We start from the raw sequence: 23,865 nt of genomic DNA on the forward strand, positions 1-23,865 counted from the left end.
CAAAATTTGCTGCAGCATAACACTTCAAAATAAACCTTAAAAACTTTAATATCAGCCAAAAGATCCCATACAGACATGTTTTAAGACATAAAAATACAGATAAATAATATCTTGTTTTATTTAAACAGATAATTATTTGTCTGAATTTTCGATATAAAAAAAAATGTATAGTCATAAAAAAATATTATTTTATTTTATGTATTATTTTTATTATTATTATTATTTTATTTTTTTTACTTGTTACACTTGACACTGTTTTGACTCTCGTAATGTCATCTCTTGATTTTGTTATGTCACTGAAAAATCAATAAACAAATTAAAAAAAAAAAAAAAAAGGAAATAAGATATCCCCCCCCTCCAAAAAAGTTGACAGTACATCTGGAAACACAATTAAGAGCTTTTATTATTTTTTATATAGAAATATATAAAACTTTATCAGTGTTTTTGGAATGAAACAAAAATCTTTAGTGGGTTCCACTAATACCATGTTATCAAATTAACAGTGCTACATATTCGTACATATCGACTGTACACATCAAACTGCATGCGTATTAGAGTCAAAACATGAATAAATGATATGACATAACAAAAGATTGCTACATAAGAAGGAGCATAAGGCTCTGAGGTTTGTGAATCTTCTCTTCCTGCAGCTCTGCTACCTCTTCAACCCTCTCTGGGCCTGTTTCAGCAGAGAATCAAAGTCCAGGTCCTCAAACTTGTTCTTGGCCGGAGCCGGCTCTGCGTCTCTGTTTGCATCTGAGGGAGAAAAAACATGTTCAGGTTCACCGTTAGGTTCAATGACTCACACATTAAAACATGGTTTATAGAGCCGCTGGAAATTTGTTTAAAATTTTCATTACATTTGGAAGGAAAAGTGGCTATGATTGAATCCAATAATCCACATTCAAGCATTATATTATTATTACCGTACTGTTTATATTGTGCAGCTTCTAAATAATAGTGACAGGACTTTAAGAGGGAACGCCACTAAAACTTGACAATTATCCCTTTTGGTTCACTAGTGCAGTAGTTCTCAACCTTTTTGAGTCGCGACCCCCAATTTAACATGCATGTTGTCCGCGACCCCCGCTCACTGAACACAATCTCACACACACAGTTCAGATCACCCAAAAAAGAAACAAAATGAGCAAAAAAAGGAAACAAAATGACCAAAAAAGACACGAATGGACCACAAAATGATACAAAAAAAAGGAAACAAAATGACCAAAGAAAATACACAAATTGACCAAAAAAGACAGAAAATGTCCAAAAAGACGAAACAAAATGACCAAAAAACGACACAAAATGACAAAAAAAACCACAATGACCAAAAAACGACATTAAGTGACCGAAAAGACTAAAACACATGAACACATGAACACTTTAACCTTGGGGTCGGGACCCCAATTGGGGTCGCGAGATGATTTCTGGGGGTCTCCAAATCATTTTGGAAGTCAGCTCTGTCTCCACTGTGTTAAAGTGTTCATGTGTTAATGTGTTTTAGTCTTTTTGGTCACTTAATGTCTTTCTTTGGTAATTTTGTGGGGTTTTTTTTAGTCATTTTGTGTCTGTTATGATCATTTTGTGGTCAATTTGTGTCTTTTTTTGTCATTTTGTGTCTTTTTTTGGGCCATTTTGTGTCTTTTTTGGTCATTTTGTGACTTTTTTTGTCATTTTGTGTCTTTTTTGGTCATTTTGTTTCCTTTTTTTGGTCATTTTGTGTCTTTTTTGTCATTTTGTGTCCTTTTTTTGGTCATTTTATTTCTTATTTGGTCACTTTGTGTCTTTTTTGGTAAATTTGTGTCTTTTTGTGGTCATTTTGTGGTCAATTTGAGCCCTTTTTTGCTTAATTTTATGTCAGGAGGTCAGAATGGACCTTTGAACTTTTAGCAAGGGCAACTTAGATTAAAAGTAACAATAAAATATAAAAAAAGATATAAATTCAAAGACAGACAGAGAGATGTTTTAGTTGTTGTGTGCTTCATTATTTGTCCAAAATTCGTCGGATCAACTGAGTTTGTCTGATCTGAACTGTGAGATTCTGTTCAGTGAGACAACATGATGTTAGATTGGAAGTCAGCTCTGTCTCCACTGTGTTAAAGTGTTCATGTGTTTTAGTCTTTTTGGTCACTTAATGTCTTTTTTTTTGGTCATTTTGTGGGTTTTTTTGTGTCTTTTTTTAAATCATTTTGTGGTCAATTTGTGACTTTTTTGGACATTTTGTTTCTTTTTTGGTAATTTTATGTCTTTTTTTTGTCATTTTGTGTCTTTTTTGGTAATTTTGTGTCTTTTTTGGTCATTTTGTGTCTTTTCTGGTCATTTTGTGTCTTTTTTTTTATCATTTTGTGGTCAATTTGTGACTTTTTTGGTCATTGTTTCTTTTTTGGTAATTTTGTGTCTTTTTTTAGTCATTTTGTGTCTTTTTTTGGTAACTTTGTTTCTTTTTTGGGTAATTTTGCGTCTTTTTTTGGTAATTTTGTGTCTTTTTTGTGTCTTTTTTATCATTTTGTGGTCGATTTGTGTCTTTTTTGGTCATTTTGTTTCCTTTTTTAGGTCATTTTGTTTCTTTTTTGTATGATCCGAACTGTGTGTGTGAGATTCTGTTCAGTGAGCGGGGGTCCCGGACAACATGATGTTAGATTGGGTTTCGCGACTCAAAAAGGTTGAGAACTATGAATAGAATTTGATCTAGAACATCAGAGAAACTTCCAGTGAGGCACAAGGCTGAAACCTAAATGAGATAACATGTTTTTCTTCACTGTATTTGACTTTGTTTCGTGGTTTTGAGTCTCACCGAGGTCGGCGTAGTCTGAACTACAGAACTGTCTTCTGCCACCGAAGCAGATGTCAAACGGCAGCTCATCAGGCCGCCGCAGTTTCCCGCCGTTATCGATGGCGGCAAAAGCATCGTCCATGTTGTAGAACGTGACAAAGGCGTAGTGGTCACTAGGGGAAACAAAGGAGCAGCGTTTAATACTGATACACACACATTAATGCTACAAATAACACCGTAAAGGCAATAAATACACTACTGGTCAAAAGTTTTAGAACACACCAACTTTTCCAGAATTTAATTGAAAATGATGCAGTTTAATGTCTCAGTTTACTCTGAAATTAATGCACATTTGCAACATTTAAAATTCTTTATTGAGCATGATAGTGTTTTGAAAGTTAAAAAAAGATTCAAAATCACATTTTATGTTGGACTAAAGGACTAAAAAAAGACACAAAATGACAAAAAAAAGACACAAAATGACAAAAAAAGACACCAAAAGACACAAAATGACTTAAAAAAGACACAAAATGACCAAAAAAAGACACCAAAAGACACAAAATGACTTAAAAGACACAGAATGACCAAAAAAAGACACCAAAAGACACAAAATGACTTAAAAAAGACACAAAATGACCAAAAAAAGACACAAAATGACTAAAAAAGACACCAAAAGACACAAAATGACTTAAAAAAGACACAAAATGGCCAAAAAAAGACACAAAATGACTTCAAAAAGACACAAAATGACCAAAAAAAGACACCAAAAGACACAAAATGACTTAAAAAAGATACAAAAAGACACAAAATGACTTACAAAGACATGAAAAGAATTCAAAAATGGACAAAATAGCCCAAGACTCCATAGAGTTAAGTTGTTAACCCATTTCTTGTTCCCTGAAAAAGGCCTACTTGTATAATTCTGAAATGTACATTATTTTCCAGTTTTGGTTAAGCTTACCTTTTTTTATTTACCTCTGGCAGTTCACCACTTACCTTTCTACCCTTTCAAGCTGTTCATTTGACTTGAACTGCTTGAATTTCAATAAAAAACTGGAAAAATTGGGTTGTTCTAAAACTTTTGACCGGTAGTGTACATGACAAAAACATCATTTTAATGGTGCCTACTTACCCTCTATCTCTGAAGTGAAGCGACACACATTCTACTTCTCCGAACTGAGCGAATCGTTCCCTCAGCTCGTCGTGGGTCATCGACTTGCGGATGCGGCCGACGTAAACCACCCTGCGCTCGTTCTATAGCAGATTATTTCTATTATTACTCACTACTCACCCAAAATACAGAAACACATCAGCTGATGTTCAGGAATGTTTTACTCACTATGGCTTTAAGTTTCTGAATCCTGATCTCGTGCTCTCTCCTGAGCTTCCTGGACTCTCTGCTTCTGCAGGGACGACGAGACAAACAGAGACTCAGTTACACTTGGAAAAGACAAAATGACAAAATGATCAAAAAAGACACCAATTGGGCAAAAAAGACACAAAATGACCAAAAAAAGACACAAAATGACAAAAAAAGACACAAAATGACCCAAAAAAGAAACAAAATTACAAAAAAAAAACCACAAAATGATAAAAAAAAAGACACAAAATGACCTAAAAAAGACACAAAATGACTAAAAAGAGACACAAAATGACCAGAAAAGACAAAATGACCAAAAAAAGACACAAAATGACCAAAAAAGACACAAAATGACCCAAAAAAGAAACAAAATTACAAAAAAAACCCCACAAATGACTAAAAAGAGACACAAAATGACCTAAAAAAGACACAAAATGACAAAAAAAACCACAATGACCAAAAAAAGACATTAAGTGACCAAAAAAACACAAATTGACCACAAAATGTGGAGACAGAGCTGACTTCCAAAATGATTTGGCGACCCCCAGAAATCATCTCGCGACCCCAATTAGGGTCCCGACCCCAAGGTTGAGAACAGCTGCACTAGATAATAGGTGAAAATGGAAACTACAATCTACATTTCAGTTTCCTCTTATTGAAAAGAAAAGCTCCAACATTAACTGACCTGTAAACGTTACTCCACTGGCTGCGACAGACCGGGGATGGGGACCTGGATCTGGATGGGGACCTGGAACGGGACCAGGATCTGGATCTGGACCTGCTGCACCTGGATCTTGAGTAAGACCAGCTGTAGCGCCGGGGAGGGGAGCGGGAAACGGAGCGGGAGGACGAGCACGAGCTGCTCTCCGAACGCTTGTGATGGCGCCTGGAAGCAAACAGACTGACTGTTAGGACTGATGCACAAAGAGGACCAACACAAGCCGCTTTCACAGTGAGAGTGGTACCACATATTTTAGTGAGTCACACAATAAAGACTGTGGCCCCTTTCATAGTGCCGTTTCAAACCAGGACATTTACGGCTCTGTAACGTTTCGCCTCCACTATGAACGCGCCCGAAGCGTGATGCTGGGGTCAAATGATCCCACCAATTTTCTGCCTCCAGAGGAAGTCACAGATAGTCTCGACGGATTTCAGAATAAAGGCCTCCTATAAGAAGTGAGGAGCATCTATGGGTACAAGTCAGGAACCGGCCTACCTTACATATCTCAAGGGTGCTGAAAAAAACTTGGGGAAAATGGTCCAACGACCAATGGCCGCCATTTTGATATGCAAATGAGAAGGTCAAAAACTCAAAATTCCGCTTGGGAACCATTTTTTTGACTTGTACCCATAAATGCTCCTCACTTTCACTTTTTGGACAATTCCGTCTAGACTAAGAGGTGGAAAATTGTTGGAACAGTTGGAAGCGGGACCGCTATGAACAGGACATCGCGGCGAATATTTGACGTCATGCATGACATCAAACAGACGCCTCCCACTTGGTCCGACAATCTTCAAACCACTGTTCACTTCGGCCGCTGTTGCTAACAAAGTCGCATGCTAACTGTACACGTGGTGTCCGCCAATGATCGTAAACAAACCGGCGTTGCTAACTGTGCACAGAGTCCGGTGCTTGTTGTAAACAAATGGAGGTCGCTAACTGAACACATGCTGCTGCAGCACATACACACTGCACTGCTACAGAGCTAACTGTTAGCCTGTTAGCACATACACACTGCACTGCTACAGAGCTAACTGTTAGCCTGTTAGCACATACACACTGTACTGCTACAGAGCTAACTGTTAGCCTGTTAGCACATACACACTGTACTGCTACAGAGCTAACTGTTAGCCTGTTAGCACATACACACTGTACTGCTACAGAGCTAACTGTTGGCCTGTTAGCACATACACACTGTACTGCTACAGAGCTAACTGTTAGCTTGTTAGCACATACACACTGTACTGCTACAGAGCTAACTGTTGGCCTGTTAGCACATACACACTGTACTGCTACAGAGCTAACTGTTAGCCTGTTAGCACATACACACTGTACTGCTACAGAGCTAACTGTTAGCTTGTTAGCACATACACACTGTACTGCTACAGAGCTAACTGTTGGCCTGTTAGCACATACACACTGTACTGCTACAGAGCTAACTGTTAGCCTGTTAGCATTGTGCTACCGTGCAGCACTGCTGCTGCTCTATCGTCTCCTCACACCTGGTTCCACGACGCCGGGCTGCACTATGAAAGAGCAGAATATCACTATGAACGCCCTCAGGCGAAAAGCCGGCACAGATCTTTGGGGCAATATAGCGAGACATTTACGGGACGACACTATAAAAGAGGCTACAGACTCATACTGAGAATAAGAATAACAGCAGTGGATTACTTTTGTCTCTTTGGAGAGGGAGATGCAGAGCTGGAGGACGATGACGAGGACGACGATGAGGAACAGGAGCTGGAGCTGGAGTCAGAACGAGGAGATCTCCTCCGATACCTCCTCTTGTCCCTCCCTCTGGCGGGGGGGCTGGGGGGAGGCGTGGGCAGAGAGCAGGCGGCTGGTTTCTCTTCAGCTGCAGCAGCAAAGTGTTGCTCTGCAGCAGCTCGAGCTAAAAGAACCTGGTCTGTGGACTGGTGCGTCTCTGATCTGGTCTTTGGAGAGTTTTCAGGAGTCTGGATGGTGGCGTTGATCTCGCTGCTGCAGGTCTGGTCCGCTGACTCGAGGTCGTCCTCAGAGGTTCTAGAAACATCCTTGAGTTTAGAGGTTCTGCAGTAATCGTGATCAGAGCTCACAGATGAAATCAGGTGAGCTGTTTGAGCAGCAGGCAGCTCTGGGAGGCTGCTGAGGCTCTTTTTGGACGGTAGAGGACGCGGGTCGATGATCTGGATGGCCTTGGTCGGAGGATTTTTCCGTTTTGTCGTGCTGAGGACGACTTCAGTCCCGAGCGGCTCTGGGATGTCTGCGTCCTCCAGCGTCTGAACGTTTGGACTCCCAGATGATCCTGAAGTGTTTAAAGTTACAAGTGCTTCCACTGAGGCTCTTTGTGTTCCTGCAGGCCCAGTTCTCTTCTCCACCTCCGTGAGTCCATCTGTTGCTCGGTGTGAAGGTTTGAGCTCCGGCTCGTTCTCACTCACCCTCTCCTCTTTAGCTGCAGGAAGACAAAGAAAAATAAGTTACACAAGATCAAGACAAGACATTATCCCACAATTAAAGATGCATGTTCTAAGCCAGCGGTTCCCAAACTTTTTTAGCCGCGCACCCCCTTCTACGTCCCAACCGGGTTGACGCACCCCCAATCCCCCACACCTTAAGAAACCCCAAAATGCAATAAAAGGCGGCATGTTTAATCATGCTCAAATGACCAGAACACACATATAATTAGATAATCACCATCACAACAATGAGCTCTCGTATTTGAATTAATCTGAAACACAGTTTCAATATAATGCAACAAAGTTATGCGCAAACTTCCACTTTTAAGAGCAAAGAGGATGGTGACAGGCTCAGGATCAGAGGCTGAAAGCAGATCAGTTGGGGAAAAAAGTTTATAATATTTTGAGCCACATTGAACAAAAAATGCAGCAATTTTAAATGAGCGTGGAGCTAAACAACCCGTCATCATAACACAGGCTGGAAACATGGAAGAAGATAACTTCTTCTACGCTTCATTTTAAGATGAAGTGCATTTTGAATAGCCTGCATTTATTAATTAACTACTATTACAGTTTTTGATTTTACATTTTACAAAGGAAATGTTTATTTACACTTCTTTATTGTGTGGGGGAAAAATGTAATTGTGTAATTATCAGACCGCCATTACATTTTTCATCTCGCGCACCCCCAGGGGTCCACGCACCACACTTTGGGAACCCCTGTTCTAAACTATTCTTTATCATTAGTGACCCGTGTTTGACATAAACTCTGAGTAAACTACAAAACAATAACACATTTCTTAGGACGATATATTTTCCCAGAAACTATCACAATAAACGATAGTGTTGTTGTATCGATGTTGTTTCAGTTATTCTGCTCCTCACCTGGAACAAACTACCTGTAGATGTGAGGTCAGCTCCTTGTAACTTTGTTTTGAATGGTGATATACAAATGAAGTTATTATTATTATTATAAATAACCTGAAACCTTATCATATAAAAGTAAAAGAGGTTTCCCCATTCCCAGTCTGACTGGTTTTAAAATGATCAAGCTGTCACCCAACAGACCTTTGACTCAATCTAATTAAAAAGCAAGAGGCTCCACCTAGTGGAGCAACCACGTACTACACCAACCCTCATCTTCTGCATTACTGGTTTATATATTTCTAATTGTTTTAATTATAAATGAAAAGTAACTGATAATTGATTTATCACAGACATACAAACAATTCAGTAATCTGATTACTCACCCTGTGTTTCCTCAAACTGTTCCAGCAGGCTGGTCAGATCAGGAGCTTCGATTCCTGAAGCAGAACAACAAACAGACGTGAAACTTTGGAAGATGCTGTTTATTTATCACTAACCCACTGTTATTAGCACCACCACAGTCACCTATTATATATATATATATATATATATATACAGTACAGGCCAAAAGTTTGGACACACCTTCTCATTCAATGCGTTTCCTTTATTTTCATGACTATTTACATTGTAAATTCATCAAAACTATTAATGAACACATGTGGAATTATGTACTTTACAAAAAAGTGTGAAATAACTGAAAACATGTCTTATATTCTAGTGAGCAAAGGGTGGTTACTTTGAGGAATCTAAAATACAAGACATGTTTTCAGTTATTTCACACTTTTTTGTTAAGTACATAATTCCATATGTGTTCATTCATAGTTTTGATGCCTTCAGTGAGAATCTACAATGTAAATAGTCATGAAAATAAAGAAAACGCATTGAATGAGAAGGTGTGTCCAAACTTTTGGCCTGTACTGTATATCATATTATATTATAGGGCTGCAACGATTTGTCGACGTTGTTGACAAAAATCGATAATAGAAATAGTCGACAATGAATTCCATTGTCGACTATTGTCGCCAGACGTGTTTTTCCAACAGAGTGAGGCATCTCACTTCATTACAATCTCTGCCGAGCGGTAACTAACGCAGAAATGGCGGCGTCTAACACAGCTACACGTACCAAAACTTAGAAAGTTTGGGAGCATTTTAGCCTGGATACGGCCAATAAAAAAAATGACTTGCAAGTTTTGCAAAGCACCTCGGCGATGCACGAGCATTTAAATAGAAAGCACGTCGGGCAGTTGAACCAAACGGAGTCTGACTCGCCTCGGTAAGATTCAAGTAACATTCAGCCGATACGTTTTGTTTATAAGCGCATTTTTTCGCTTTAAAAGAGAGCTTTAACGTTATGTCTGACGAACGTATTTTAAATTAAATGCATGCAGTCTGAAGCAGAGAGCCAGCATGGAGCCTTTCTGCAGAAGAAGCAGATGTGCAGCAGCAACAGGCTCCTCACTGAGTCAGTACTGGTGTTGGTCTGTGATATGAGCCCAGTTCAACCCAGACTACATCCAGAACCCAGAACCAGTTCCACCCACAATTTATTTTTTGTCTGAATCAGCAGCTGAATTGTTGAATAAAAGATGCTTTTTTTCATTTAAGTACCCATCTTTCTTGCGTTTATTATCATTTGCCACATATTTAAAGCAACTTCATGCTAAATTTAAGAAAAAATTAATAATTATCCGATTAGCCGACTAATCGTTTCAATAGTCGGTGACTAGTCGACTATTGAAATAGTCGTTAGTTGCAGCCCTATCATATTATATCATATATTATAGGTCACACTAACGGCCATGTGTCAACATTTACCTGAGTCAACTGTTGCACTTTGCCCTCTACAGTCCAAGTGAAGCGTGGCTGCTGGCTCCTCAGAAGAGGAGACCCTGGGGAGACCCTCTGATGACGCCTCCTGTACTGCTGTGGGTGCTTCTACCTGATCAGGAGGCTGACTGAAGGAAGGACCCTCTGTTGGTCCCGGTGATTCTGGTGACGGAGGAGACTTTGGTTCCAGCTCGGCTTCTTCCACCTGGTCCGTCCTGCAGCTTTGAGTCTTTTTACACGGTGATGAAGATGTGGTTGGTGTTGTGGTTGCTGCAGGTCTGGAGGAGACACCTGAAGCTTTCTCCTTCAGTTTGTTTTTAATTTCCTGAACCAGGCTGGTGTAGCCCTGGTTTATTAACAACCCTTCTAAAGGCTTTGGACCTGAGGGTGACGGCTGTTTCTGAAGAGATGTTCCTGAGGATTCATTTTGGATTGCTGCAAAGTGTCTGGTGCTGTGTGAGTCTCTGCTGAGGAGCTCCACCTTGGACTCTGGTGACGTGGTTTGGCTAACCGGCAGGGGGAGCAGGACGGGATTTGGGGGGTCGCTACTGAACGCTGCTGGTTTCTTTACTGGACTTTTTTTGCTTTGAGGCACAGAAACATTTGGATCAGCTGAGGCGTCTGGCAGCGGACTGGCAGGGGAGATGATCCTGGATTCAATCTTTACGTGATTAAATCGTGGATGAGAAGACGGTCTGGCCTCTGGGGGCGGAGCAGAAAGGTGACTCGTTGTTTGAGATCTCTGTTTGAGTTCATCAGCACTTCTTCTTCTACTATCTGGATTATGTTGTGCTGCCTTTGTGTGTCTCTGTCCCTGCAGACAGAGGATGGGTTCCAGCTCTTTGGGGGGCTCAGCAACACAGGGCCACTTGGTGGTGTAGTTCCCCTGTTTCTCCACCAGGGGCCGCCTCTTCTGGCGCAGCTGCCTGTACTGCTGCAGGCTGAGTGATTTGGCCTTGGTCTCCCCTTTAAGTGGCAGAGACTCCGCCTCGTTGCTGCTCATTTCTGAGGACAGTGTTCTGGGTTCAAGTGCTGATCCGGCTGAGCTTTCAAGTGCTCTGGTGCCGTTCAGAGGAACCGACACAGTTCCACTTGTGTGCCCGCTTTCCTCTTTCAATCCCTTTTTTTCCGTGGATTCATCAAATGAAACCACTTGAACGGGGCCAAAGCTCACCCTCTTCTTCTTCTCTCTGGATGGAGTTTGTCTGGACCAGTTCCCATTCAGCAAGGCGCTCTTCAAGAGGTTTTCATTATCTCTCTTTTCATCTCCCTCCTTTGTGTCTTTCATCGTCACCTCATCATCAGACACAACATTTATCTCTTCATCGCTCTCTTCACTGGGTCTTTCATACTTCCACACCTCTTCCTGGGAGAATAACGGGTGATTCTTCATCACTTTGTCCCCCTCCTCCTCCTCTTCCACGTGCAGCTTCAGGCAGTACGGGTGCATGAGCTTCACCAGGTTCACCAGAGACGACGAAGTAAAGACTTCAACTTCGGCCTCTGCTTTCTTATTTCTGGAGTGAAACAGAGTTTGTTGTTTGAACACCTGAGGAGGAATCTTCCTGCTCTCCTCTTCCTTTTCTCCATCAGTCTTCACTGTGAAAGTTACATTCTGTGATTTGGATCTCGGTCTCAGTCTGTCGACCAGTGATAGTTCCTAAAAAGAAGAGAAACAAGAGAAACTTTAGATGTTTGGAGTCTAATCTCCGCTCCATAAAAACTCAACTGTCACTGTTGGCTGCTGTAGTTACCAAGTTGCATATTTTAAGTTACAATACAAATTTTTAAGAGATAAGATCAAATAAAATAGGACTTTATTTATTCTGCAGTGGGTAAATTTAGTTGTAAATTGAACATTTTTTCACAGGGCATCAAGGCCAGAGTGTGGGGCGTGAAATTGCAACATGGTCTCACAGGAATCCGTGAAATAGCCACGGATTCACTTAACTCAAAATCCGTGGAATAGCCACGGAATCACTCAAATTTCCGTGAAACTGACACGGATTTCGCTACAATGCAAGTTAATGACAGTCATATCCTGTGGCTATTCCAACATACAAAGTGATTATGTACATTCACTGAGTGAATATTTAGAAAATAAAACATATATTTCTCGCTAGAAATGTGATCAAAATCCATTTTTATGCAGAAACTAAATCAAAATATTGATTTTTTCACAAAAAATGAGAGAACTGTCTGCCATGTTTTTTGTTCTGACCGCCGGAACCTTTAAAGTCACGTGACTTGGAACAAACAAATAGCCCGAAATCCCGGAAAATTGAGTGATTCTGTGGATATTCCACGGATTTTGAGTTAAGCGAATCTGTGGCTATTTCACGGATTCCTGTGAGACCAGGTTCTGAAATTCCCACCCTGTCCATCACCTCTGGTTAAGTGCACAGTCCTAGATGTGGCCCTGTGGTAGTGTCCATGAAAAATTGTGGCTCCCTGTCATAGTTAGTCTGAATCTGAACAGCATAAGCAATCTTGTATGTACTTCCTGTCCTAAGTGTGCACCCACCGCTGAGTGGTCCCTGTAGTCCAGCTGGGTGAGCAGCCTGGTGTCTGGCAGGGTGTCAAAGGGAGACAGAGTCCCGTCTACGTCCTCCACGCTGTCCAGCATCTCGGTCAGGGCCGACAGCAGCGTCTCACTCTCCTCCTCCACTTCACTCTTATTCTGCAAAGATGCACCAGGATCCAGATTTATTCATTTTTTAATGCACAAATCAAGAGACAACTTTTTTTATCCTGAAGAAGAGTCAATAGCAAAACAGTCTAGCTAACACCTGGCTAACACCAGACTAATCACAAATGAGATTCTGTCTGTAGGTAGCTCTTAGCCAATCAGATCAGTTATACCAGATGACGTAGTAGAGCAACAGAGATGGATGTTTGTTGTGTGTGTGTGTGTGAGAGAGTGTTGTTTGCTGCTTTGCTTCTCCAGTTCTCGCTTTCTGCAAGATTATTTATTTTCACGCTTTATTCCCCCTCATGTCATTCAGCCACACACATCCACTGATTTTATGGGCAATAAACAAGCTGCTGCGGGTCTCTGGGGGCTCCGCTGTCCCCCGGCTCGGAGCCAGATCACCGGCGTTACGGTAGCGGGGCTATTAGCGGGGCTAGTAGCAGGGCTATTAGTGGCGCTAGTAGTGGGGCTAGTAGCGGGGCTAGTAGCAGGGCTAGTAGCAGGGCTAGTAGCAGGGCTATTAGTGGCGCTAGTAGCGGGGCTATTAGCGGGGCTAGTAGCGGGGCTAGTAGCAGGGCTAGTAGCAGGGCTATTAGTGGCGCTAGTAGCGGGGCTAGTAGCAGGGCTATTAGTGGCGCTAGTAGCGGGGCTAGAAGCGGGGCTAGTAGCGGGGCTAGTAGCAGGGCTATTAGTGGGGCTAGTAGCGGGGCTAGTAGCGGGGCTATTAGTGGCGCTATTAGCGGGGCTAGTAGCAGGGCTATTAGTGGCGCTAGTAGCGGGGCTAGTAGCAGGGCTATTAGTGGCGCTAGTAGCGGGGCTAGTAGCGGGGCTAGTAGCAGGGCTAGTAGCGGGGCTAGTAGCGGGGCTAGTAGCAGGGCTATTAGTGGCGCTAGTAGCGGGGCTATTAGCGGGGCTATTAGTGGGGCTAGTAGCGGGGCTATTAGTGGCGCTATTAGCAGGGCTATTAGTGGCGCTATTAGCGGGGCTATTAGTGGCGCTATTAGCGGGGCTATTAGTGGCGCTAGTAGCGGGGCTATTAGCGGGGCTAGTAGCAGGGCTATTAGTGGCGCTAGTAGCGGGGCTAGTAGCAGGGCTATTAGTGGCGCTAGTAGCGGGGCTAGTAGCGGGGCTAGTAGCAGGGCTATTAGTGGCGCTAGTTGCGAGGCTAGTAGCAGGGCTATTAGTGGCACTAGTAGCGGGGCTATTAGCGAGGCTAGTAGCAGGGCTAGTAGCAAGGCTAGTAGCAGGGCTAGTAGCGGGGCTAGTTGGTAGATTAGTAGATTAGACTTTTCCCAAATCTTGTCGGAAGCATTAAGGCTAAAACATCCTTTTTCGTGGTGAAACAGGAGTGTAAAGTCAAACGTTGTTCTTCTTTTAAAATCAACTTTCGCTCTAAACTATTTAAAACACCATCTACAGCTAAAAAGAGTTTCGCGTCTGCTGCAGCCATGTTGGATCCGTAAGAAAACTACAAAACTACAAGCTTCCGTCTGCCGAGTAGTACGCGTCATCGTCTTGCCGTCCCTCCCCGCTCTGTGATTGGATCCCTAAAACAGGGCTAAGAAACCTCTCTGGTTTCCAGACTCCAGGCTAAAAACAGTCCACAACTGAAGCAACAGGGTCATCTTTTAAACGTGTATTGTGCGGTGATGATGTGTGCAGCTCTGACCTCTGATGTGACAGCAGAGTCTTCAAAGATGGCGAGGATGGAGTGATCCATGCAGGACTGGGAGTCCATCTCCACGCCCTCCATGTGTCGACTCAGGACCAGCTGCAGAGACACAAACACACACATCATATATCACTCATGTTGTGTATTCTAATGCAGTAGTTCTCAACCTTTTTGAGTCGCGACCCCCAATTTAACATGCATGTTGTTCCCGACACCTGCTCACTGAACAGAATCTCACACACACAATTCAGATCACCCAAAAAAGAAACAAAATTATCAAAAAAAGACACAATGACCAAAAAAAGACACAAAAATGACCAAAAGAAGACACAAAATGACCCCAAAAAAGACACAAAATGACCCCAAAAAAGAAACAAAATGACCAAAAAAAGACGCAAAATGACCAAAAAAAGACACAATTACCAAAAAAATGAAACAAAATGACCAAAAAAGACACAAAATGACCAAAAAAGACACAAGATGACCAAAAAAAGGAACAAAATGACCAAAAAAAGACACAAAATGACAAAAAAAAGACACAAAATGACCAAAATATGAAACAAAATGACCAAAAAAAGACACAAATTGACCACAAAATGATTTAAAAAAAGACACAAAATGACCAAAAGAGACACAAAATGACCAAAAAAGACACAAAATGACCAAAAAAAGACACAAAATGACTAAAAGAAACACAAAATGACCAAAAAAGACACAAAATGACCAAAAAAAGACACAAAATGACTAAAAGAAACACAAAATTACAAAAAAAAGACATTAAATGACCAAAAAGACTAAAACACATGAACACTTTAACACAGTGGAGACAGAGCTGACTTCCAAAATTATTTGGCGACCCCCAGAAATCATCTCGCGACCCCAATTGGGGTCCCGACCCCAAGGTTGAGAATAGCTGTTCTAATGCACTCATCGTAGGGCTGGGCAATATATCAATATTATTAATTATTATTAATTTTAATTCTTCTTTTCGAACCGAAAAAAAAACAAAAAACAACATAAACTACAACAGCGTAGGCTAGATGCATATACATATTCATACACATACTCACATAGACACCATTAAACAGATGTACATAAATATATAAACATTTACACACATACAGTATATATAACCCTATACATATACATGCATCTGCCCCGTCTAAGTAATAAGATAGAAATAAGAACCAGTTAACTAATTATTCAATATACATTTCCCTATATCATTTTGGTTCATGTACAATATTTCTAAAGCTTGATTTTGGAGAGCACTTGGTTGTATGAGTGTATTTAAGTGAAACCAGGGTTAAATTTATTTTTATTTAAGATATTATTTTATTTAAATGTGCACTTTATGAACTTTGATTAAAAAAAAGGTACTCTTGTTGTTATACAGTATTATGTTCACTTAAATAAACGGTTCATTAAAACTACTTGTGACATGTCATATTTGACTTTGACTTAACATTTGCTCTCACTTTGCGATAAAAATGTCTTTCTACTGCAGGTAATCTCACAACACACTCCTTCCTCCAGCCTCAGCTTCAGGGTGTGACCTGAGCACACAATGAGCTTTGAAAATTAACCGTCGGAAGAACCGCCAATTCTGACAATGCTTCAAATACAGAAATAATAAAACCAGTGAGGCAGAGCCGTTAGTAGTTAGGGCTCCATGTTCATGCAGCGGTTGAAAAGTTTATGGATTTGAGGAACAAAAAACAAGGCCTTGAAAGTTTTTGAAAATACATATTAGACATGGGTTATTTATTTATTTATTTATTTTTCCTTTACCTGTTTATTGATCTAGAGCAGGGGTCCCCAAACTACGGCCCGCGGGCCACTTCCGGCCCACTAAAGCAATTGGAGTGGCCAACTTAACCCTTTGATGCACAACATGGGTCTAAAGTGACCCGACTGAGTTTTAATTTTCTATATCTTTGCAATAAATTAATTTCATCATTCAGCATTCCAGGTTTTCCTCAATCAATTTGTTTTTGATTATCATACATCCTAATTTTTTGTCTTTCATTTCTTACTTTTTGCATAAAAACCCTTTTATTATCACTACGCTTCTAATGCACAACATGGCTCAGAAATGTCATTATGGGGGTATTGTGTGTATAATTTTAAGGTAAAATGAATTTAATCAATTTTGGAATAAGGCTGAAACATAAAAAAAATGTGGAAAAAGTGAAGCGCTGTGAAAACCTTCCAGATACAGTGTATGTGTGACAAAATGACACATAAACATGTTAAATATATTAAATATATGAGTGTGGAAAGTAACTATTTGAAACAAATTACTATTATTATAGTATTAGGTCATTTAATTTTAAATCAAATTTGGATGAATGAGCCATTTTTGACCCATGTTGTGCATCAAAGGGTTAACTATCCCAAACAATCCCTCTAAACATGGCCTGTTTTTTTTAAATTGCATTATTATATATTTACAGTGGTGGGATGTAACTAAGTACATTTACTCTCAAGTACTGTACTTAAGTACAATTTTGAGGTACTTGTACTTTACTTGAGTATTTCCATTTTATGTAACTTTATACTTCTACTCCACTACATTTAGCTGACAGCTTTAGTTACTTTTCAGGTCGAGATTTAACGCAAAAAATGTGATTAATTTAGAGTGATTAGACTCATAACAGTATATTAAGTAGTTTAAATGAGCCCTGGCTTAAGAAAATTAAAAGGCTGTTTACATAAAAGCATCAATAATAATAATGTAATAATATATTTGGAATATATAAAACAGTCTAAGTGGGTCTATTTTGCATAACAAGTACTTTTACTTTTGATACTTCAAGTGCATTTTGATGCTGATACTTTTGTACTTTTACTTCAGTAAGTTTTTAATGCAGGACTTTTACTTGTAGTGGAGTAATTTCACAGTTTGCTATTAGTACTTTTACTTTTACTTTTACTAATTCTGAATGCAGAATCTATTTTCACCTGTTACAAAATCACATCACCTCATTGTTCACTGGCATCAGCTTGTGTTTTTATTTCCTACAAAATAAAAGGAATATCTGTGGTACTTCAAATAAACGTGAAGACTTTTTATTACTTTTTGGTGTTACTTTGGTGCCAAGGCCAACAAATGATCGTTATATTTACACAATAACACTGATGGTCACTTTGGCCCATATCATTTCCTGTTATAGACTGACCCCGGCCCCCCATCACAGAAAGAAAAGCTGAATAAAGTTTGGGGACCCCTGATCTAGATTGTTTTTTCAGTGTGAGGTGCCCAGTTCTGTAGAGATGGGGCCTAGAGATGTCTGCCTTCTCTCAAATATAATTTAACTATACGGCTTGTGGTGCTCAGAGTGCTGAAAATATAATTATTTTTCAAAAATGTATTTGAAAAAATTCAATAGCAATCTCTTTCATTCAAGATAATCATCAGACCTCGTTGTGAGCAGCTTCAGACTGACTCAGAAACATTTTCTTTCCAGCATGATTCATTCCTACGTGAAAACTCCAAGATCTGTCGTCTCATGTGCTACCTGCCTCGAATCAAGTCAGCTCTGTCTCCACTGTGTTAAAGTGTTCATGTGTTAATGTGTTTTAGTCTTTTTGGTCATTGAATGTCTTTTTTTGTCATTTTGTGTCTTTTTGTCTTTTTTGATCATTTTGTGGTCAATTTTATGGTCAATTTGTGTCATTTTATGGTCAATTTGTGTCATTTTTGGTCATTTTGTTTCCTTTTTTTGGTAATTTTGTATCTTTTTTGGTAATTTTGTGTCTTTTTTTGATCATTTTGTGGTAAATTTGTGTCTTTTTTGCTCATGTTGTGTCTTTTTTGATCAATCAAGGTCAATTTTTTCAATAAATATCAATGTTGGCCCGCAACTTTGTCCAAGCTTTAAATTTTTGCCCACTGTGTATTTGAGTTTGACACCCCTGAATTAGAATGAAATTCAATAGCTGCAACGATTAACTAATGACTTTCTTGATTAATCGATTAACCCTTTGGTCTACATAATGTCAGAAAATAGTGGAAAATAAAGATCAAACCTTCTGAAAGCTTAAATTTGCACATTTAATATCATGTTCTGTCAGTCCAACAGTCCAAAACTAAAGATATTTCATTTTCTATTATTGAATACTAAAGAAACCAACATTTGAGGAAGTGGAAGCAGTGATCTTGGAGGAGCTGTTTCCATTTTAACCTGTAATTTCATTAATTCGCTTTTAAATGTTTTATTCATTCACTTTTTTTTTTTAATTCGCTTTTAAATGTCTTCTAATGTGTTTTATGTATTTTAATCTTGCCCCTGTAAAGCACTTTGAATGGCCTTGTGTCTGAATTGTGCTATATAAATAAACTTAATTGCCTTGTTCTGCTTGTCTGTAAAAAGTCGGTTTTCATATAGTTTTGCAGTTGTTAAACACTGTCCCCATTTACTTCAATCCATCAAAAAAACTTTCTCTGCTTTTGGATTCCTCATTCACAGAGGAGCCATGTGATGTCACAGTCTCACAAAAAGAGTAACTGATATACAAACAGTCTCTTTGGGGGTGAAATATTCCTTTAATTGTGTTTTCTGCATGGCTCTACAAACCTGAAGACAACACATATCTAACACATGCCTCAGTGTGGTGTCAAACTATTAGAGCAGGGGTGTTCAACCTGTGGCTCCAGAGCCTCATGTGGCTCTTTAGGCCGCCTGCAGGGCCTCCCCGTGGCTGAGACATAAAAAATGATATATCTTTTTTTACATTAAAGTTTTCATTTATCAATGGTGTAGACCAAAAACTATTTGTATTCTTCAATTGTAAAATTGTATAGCTTTCTTTTTTACAGCATATTAAAAAGGTTTGGACATTTAAGTCAACTAAAATGTGCTTCATAGCTTACAAAGTCTGCGGCCCGGCACCTTAACCTTTAAGTTAAACTTTTGCCAACTTTTGAGTTTAGTTTTGGGTTCCCCGAGATAGACCAGTTTTCAAAATCATACTAATAAATGCTCAATATGACTATTAATAATGTTGGTAGGCTAATTTAGACTTATTAGGCTGTTTAATTTTCATTTTAGGCTCAATATATTCTGTGATTTTCTCTTTTTTTTGCCAACAGTGGCTCTTTAGTTAGTAAAGGTTGCCCCCCCTGTATTATAGTTTCCCAGACATGGACACTAGAGGCGGGTCACTGTTATCTCTGGAGGCTGAAACAACAACTCTCATGGCCTACAGTGCTGCTGTAACAAGACATTTAAACGCTCTCATGTGTCAGTGAAGCAGTTTATGTCTGAGCCCACATAGAAACAACATTAAGTCTTATTAGTCTGATTATGGGAACTGACTTCTATTTTTCTGACAAATTTTGCCCTGTTTTCTGACTTTTTTGTCTCTATTTTTCTGACTATTTTTTCCCTGTTTTTCTGACTATTTTTCCCTATTTTTCTGACTATTTTTTCCCTGTTGTTCTGACTATTTTTTCCCTATTTTTCTGACTATTTTTTCCCTGTTTTTCTGACTATTTTTTCCCTATTTTTCTGACTATTTTTCCCTATTTTTCTGACTATTTTTTCCCTATTTTTCTGACTATTTTTTCCCTGTTTTTCTGACTATTTTTTCCCTATTTTTCTGACTATTTTTTCCCTATTTTTCTGACTATTTTTTCCCTGTTTTTCTGACTACTAAATTTCTGACTTTTTTCAGTTTTCTGCTGCTGCTGTAACAAGACATTTAAACGCTCTCATGTGTCAGTGAAGCAGTTTATGTCTGTGCCCACATAGAAACAACATTAAATCCAGCTTTAAACAGCAAAACAAAGATGATAACGTAGAGTATTTGTGGATAATGTAGTGAGCAGGACAGAGCTGAGGGTGCAGCCTTATCTGAACATCTTGTTCTCTAGAGGAAATGAACCGACAGCAGCTTTAACAACCACCGTTACTTATATATTTAACGGTGGCCATTGTGTTAAACATGCACAAAGAGGTGATGGTGTTAGCTAACGTGTCATTTAGCTGTTTCCGTAGCTACATGTGCCAAACAGCGGATTACCGGAGCAGCTCTCCGGTCACTAGCGGTAGTACTACGAGCCACGTGTCGCTATGGAAGCATAGCATGTGGCCTCGCGCGCCGGGGAAACACCTCCTATTAAAACCGCGAGACCCGCTCGCGTGCGGCTATTTTGATGACACATCACTAAAATGAGCAAACCGTTACCTCGGTGGGACTGTTGCTGGCCAGGAAGTCGCAGTTGCCGGCATTTAAATCCCCGTCTTTCCCCCTCCACCGCGCCGCCATCTTGCTGCTCCACATGGTCCGCTGGCAGGCCGGAGAGAGACACGTGGTCACCCGGGGCTGCAGGCGCGGGAAAAGCACCGACCTGGGATCAGTTGTGACACCAGCAGCTCTGTTAGGTAGAGAGAGAGGAGCAGAGTAGAAATCTGATCCCAGGTCAGCTTTATGTGTCTCTGAAGTTCCTCGTTGATTGTCAGTTAATTTCTACATTGAAAAGAAGCTACAGATTTTATTTAGCTGCTAAGACTCAGGAGTTATTATATCAACGCTGTTGTGTGTTGATTTATATGTTAAATCTTTAGATAAATATAAATAGTCTGATTATGGGAACTGACTTCTATTTTTCTGACTAATTTCCCCGTTTTTCTGACTATTTATTACCAATTTTTCTGACATTTTTTCCTGTTTTTCTAACTAATTTTTCTGACATTTTCCCCCTATTTTTCTGACATTTCCCCCTATTTTTCTGACTATTTATTTCCTATTTTTCTGACATTTTCCCCTATTTTTCAGACTATTTAAAAAAAAGTTTTTCAGTTTTTTCAGTTTTCTGGCTGATTTTTTAATCCTATTTTTCAGACATTTTTTTTCCTGTTTTTCTGACACTTTTTTTCTGTGTTTTTGACTAATTTTCCCCTATTTTTCTAACATTTTTTACCTATTTTTCTGACAATTTTTCCCCTGTTTTTCTGACTATTTATCTCAGTTTTTCTGACTGTTTAAAAAAAGTTTTTCTGACTTTTTCCAGTTTTCTGGCTGATTTTTTTTATCCTATTTTTCGGACTGACTTTTTCCCCTCTTTTTCTGACATTTTTTCCTGTTTTTCTGACTAATTTCCCCCTATTTTTCTGACTATTTTCCCCTGTTTTTCTGACTATTTTTCCCTAGTTTTTCTGACTATTTAAAAAAAGTTTTTCTGACTTTTTTCAGTTTTCTGGCTGATTTTTTTATCCTATTTTTCGGACTGATTTTTTTCCTGTTTTTCTGACACTTTTTTCTGTATTTCTGACACCTTTTTCTGTATTTCTATTCTATTTTTTCCTATTTTTCTAACAATTTATTCCCTGTTTTTCTGACAATTTTTTTCTGTTATGGGGGTTTAATGTCTGTGACAACTAATGCTTTGAATTCATATATTTGAGCTGCTTTCATATCACGTTAGTAGCTTAATTTAAGTCATATTAATCAGAACTATAGCTTGACTAATTTTCCCCTATTTTTCTGACATTTTTTTTTACCTATTTTTCTGACTATTTTTTACCTGTTTTTCCGACTATTTATCTCAGTTTTTCTGACTTTTAAAATAAGTTTTTCTTATTTTTTTCAGTTTTCTGGCTGATTTTTTTATCCTATTTTTCGGACTGATTTTTTCCCTGTTTTTCTGATCCTTTTTTCTGTATTTCTGACACCTTTTTCTGTATTTCTATTCTATTTTTCTGACCATTTATTCCCTGTTTTTCTGACTATTTTTTTCTGTTATGGGGTTTAATGTCTGTGACAACTAATGCTTTGAATTCATATATTTGAGCTGCTTTCATATCACGTTAGTAACTTAATTTAAGTCATATTAATCAGAACTTTAGCTTGTAAGACTTTGATGCTGCAGTTTCTCATTTCAATTTTTATTTATCTACTGCTCCAAAGCGACACATTGCATCCAAATGACAATAACACAAGCTCCACTCACAGTGAACATTCAGCAAATACACAACAGGCAGCACTAATAACCAGTGGTGGAAGAAGTATTCAGATTTCTTACTTAAATAAAAGTACTAATATCTCACTGTGAAATTACTCCACTACAAGTAAAAGTCCTGCATTCAAAACTTAGTGAAGTAAAAGTACAAAAGTATCAGCATCAAAATGTACTTAAAGTATCAAAAGTAAAAGTACTCGTTATGCAGAACGTACACACCAAGATGGTTATTTAAATTCTAAATATATTATTACATTATAATAGTTGATGCATTCATGTAAGCAGTGTTTTAATTTTCTAAAGGTTGGGCATTTTAACTACTTAATATACTGTTATGTGCTTTAATTAAAATAAAATATGCATAATCACTTTAAATTTATCATGTTTTTTTATGTTGAATGTCCTGAAAAGTAACGAAAGCTGTCAGCTAAATGTAGTGGAGTTAAAAGTGCAATATTTGCCTCAAAATGTAGTGAAGTAGAAGTATAAAGTACCTCAAAATTGTACTTAAGTACAGTATTTGAGTAAATGTACTTAGATAATACTTTCCACCACTGCTAATAACCCAGATAAACCATCGCAGGTTTTATGTACTTATAATTTACCAATCTTATAATAGTTATCCGTACCAATAAATGCACCAAGGGGAGTTTTAAAACATCAGCGGGCTTAAGGAAGCGTGTTATTTGTGCATGTAGCCATTAAATATGCAGCGTTTCAGCAAAATTAGTGAAAACCCTGTGAGATTCTGCTCACGCTGCTTCACACATTGTGAACGTAATGATTAGTTTGGATCCCCTTTATGGCAATAGAGTGACCACTAATAGGGAAACTGGGAGTTATACTAAAATTGGAAAGAACTCTGTAAAAAGTCAAGTTGACCCAAGTGCTCCATCATTCCCCACGTTAGAACTGCTGAGAACATCACGGAAATATCAGAGCATTCAACATCATAGTATGGTCGACATGATACGTGGCATCAACAGAATCAATCTGGGAGTGTTGTATAAAGCAGCTATTCTCAACCTTGGGGTCGGGACCCCAATTGGGGTCACGAGATGATTTCTGGGGGTCGCCAAATCATTTTGGAAGTCAGCTCTGTCTCCACTGTGTTAAAGTGTTCATGTGTTTTAGTCTTTTTGGTTACTTAATGTCTTTTTTTGGTCATTTTGTGTCTTATTTGTCTTTTTTTTAATCATTTTGTGGTCAATTTGTGTAATTTTTGGTCATTTTGTTTCCTTTTTTTGGTCATTTTGTGTCTTTTTTTGGTCATTTTGTGTCTTTTTTGGTCATTTTGTGTCTTTTTTTGCTCATTTTGTGGTAAATTTGTGTCTTTTTTGCTCATTTTGTGTCTTTTTGGTCATTTTGCGTCTTTTTGATCATTTTGTGGTAAATTTGTGTCTTTTTTGCTCATTTTGTGTCTTTTTTTTTATCATTTTGTGTTTTTTTTTGTCATTTTGTGTCTTTTTTTCATCATTTTGTGTCTTTTTTTGGTCATTTTGTGTTTTTTCAGTCATTTTTTTGTCTTTTTTGGTCATTTTGTGTAT

General features: G+C 38.9%; 1 protein-coding gene across 1 annotated transcript; it reads right to left on the reverse strand.

Annotated features, from left to right (window-relative positions):
* Positions 1 to 385: 385 nt before the first annotated feature.
* LOC131974388 (peroxisome proliferator-activated receptor gamma coactivator-related protein 1-like) lies at positions 386 to 20,805 on the reverse strand. The gene is made up of 11 exons (XM_059336680.1): positions 20,545 to 20,805; positions 14,350 to 14,451; positions 12,513 to 12,668; positions 9,977 to 11,648; positions 8,543 to 8,596; positions 6,529 to 7,288; positions 4,819 to 5,019; positions 4,113 to 4,176; positions 3,906 to 4,027; positions 2,795 to 2,946; positions 386 to 756 (listed from the first exon to the last, which is right to left on the reverse strand). Exons 1-11 carry the CDS (start codon positions 20,638 to 20,640, stop codon positions 656 to 658), a joined length of 3,480 nt encoding a protein of 1,159 aa, XP_059192663.1. The 5' UTR covers positions 20,641 to 20,805; the 3' UTR covers positions 386 to 655.
* Positions 20,806 to 23,865: the final 3,060 nt, after the last annotated feature.

The sequence above is a fragment of the Centropristis striata genome, chromosome 1, assembly GCF_030273125.1.
Source record: "Centropristis striata isolate RG_2023a ecotype Rhode Island chromosome 1, C.striata_1.0, whole genome shotgun sequence".
NCBI classification, from domain to species: Eukaryota; Metazoa; Chordata; class Actinopteri; order Perciformes; family Serranidae; genus Centropristis; species Centropristis striata.

Coding starts and splice junctions, on each gene's coding strand:
- LOC131974388 (XM_059336680.1), bottom strand. CDS start 20,640: ATGTGGAGCAGCAAGATGGCGGCGCGGTGGAGGGGGAAAGACGGGGAT. Junction 4,028..4,112: donor TTCAGAAACTTAAAGCCATA/GTGAGTAAAACA, acceptor AATCTGCTATAG/AACGAGCGCAGGGTGGTTTA. Junction 2,947..3,905: donor CTTCACTTCAGAGATAGAGG/GTAAGTAGGCAC, acceptor TGTTTCCCCTAG/TGACCACTACGCCTTTGTCA.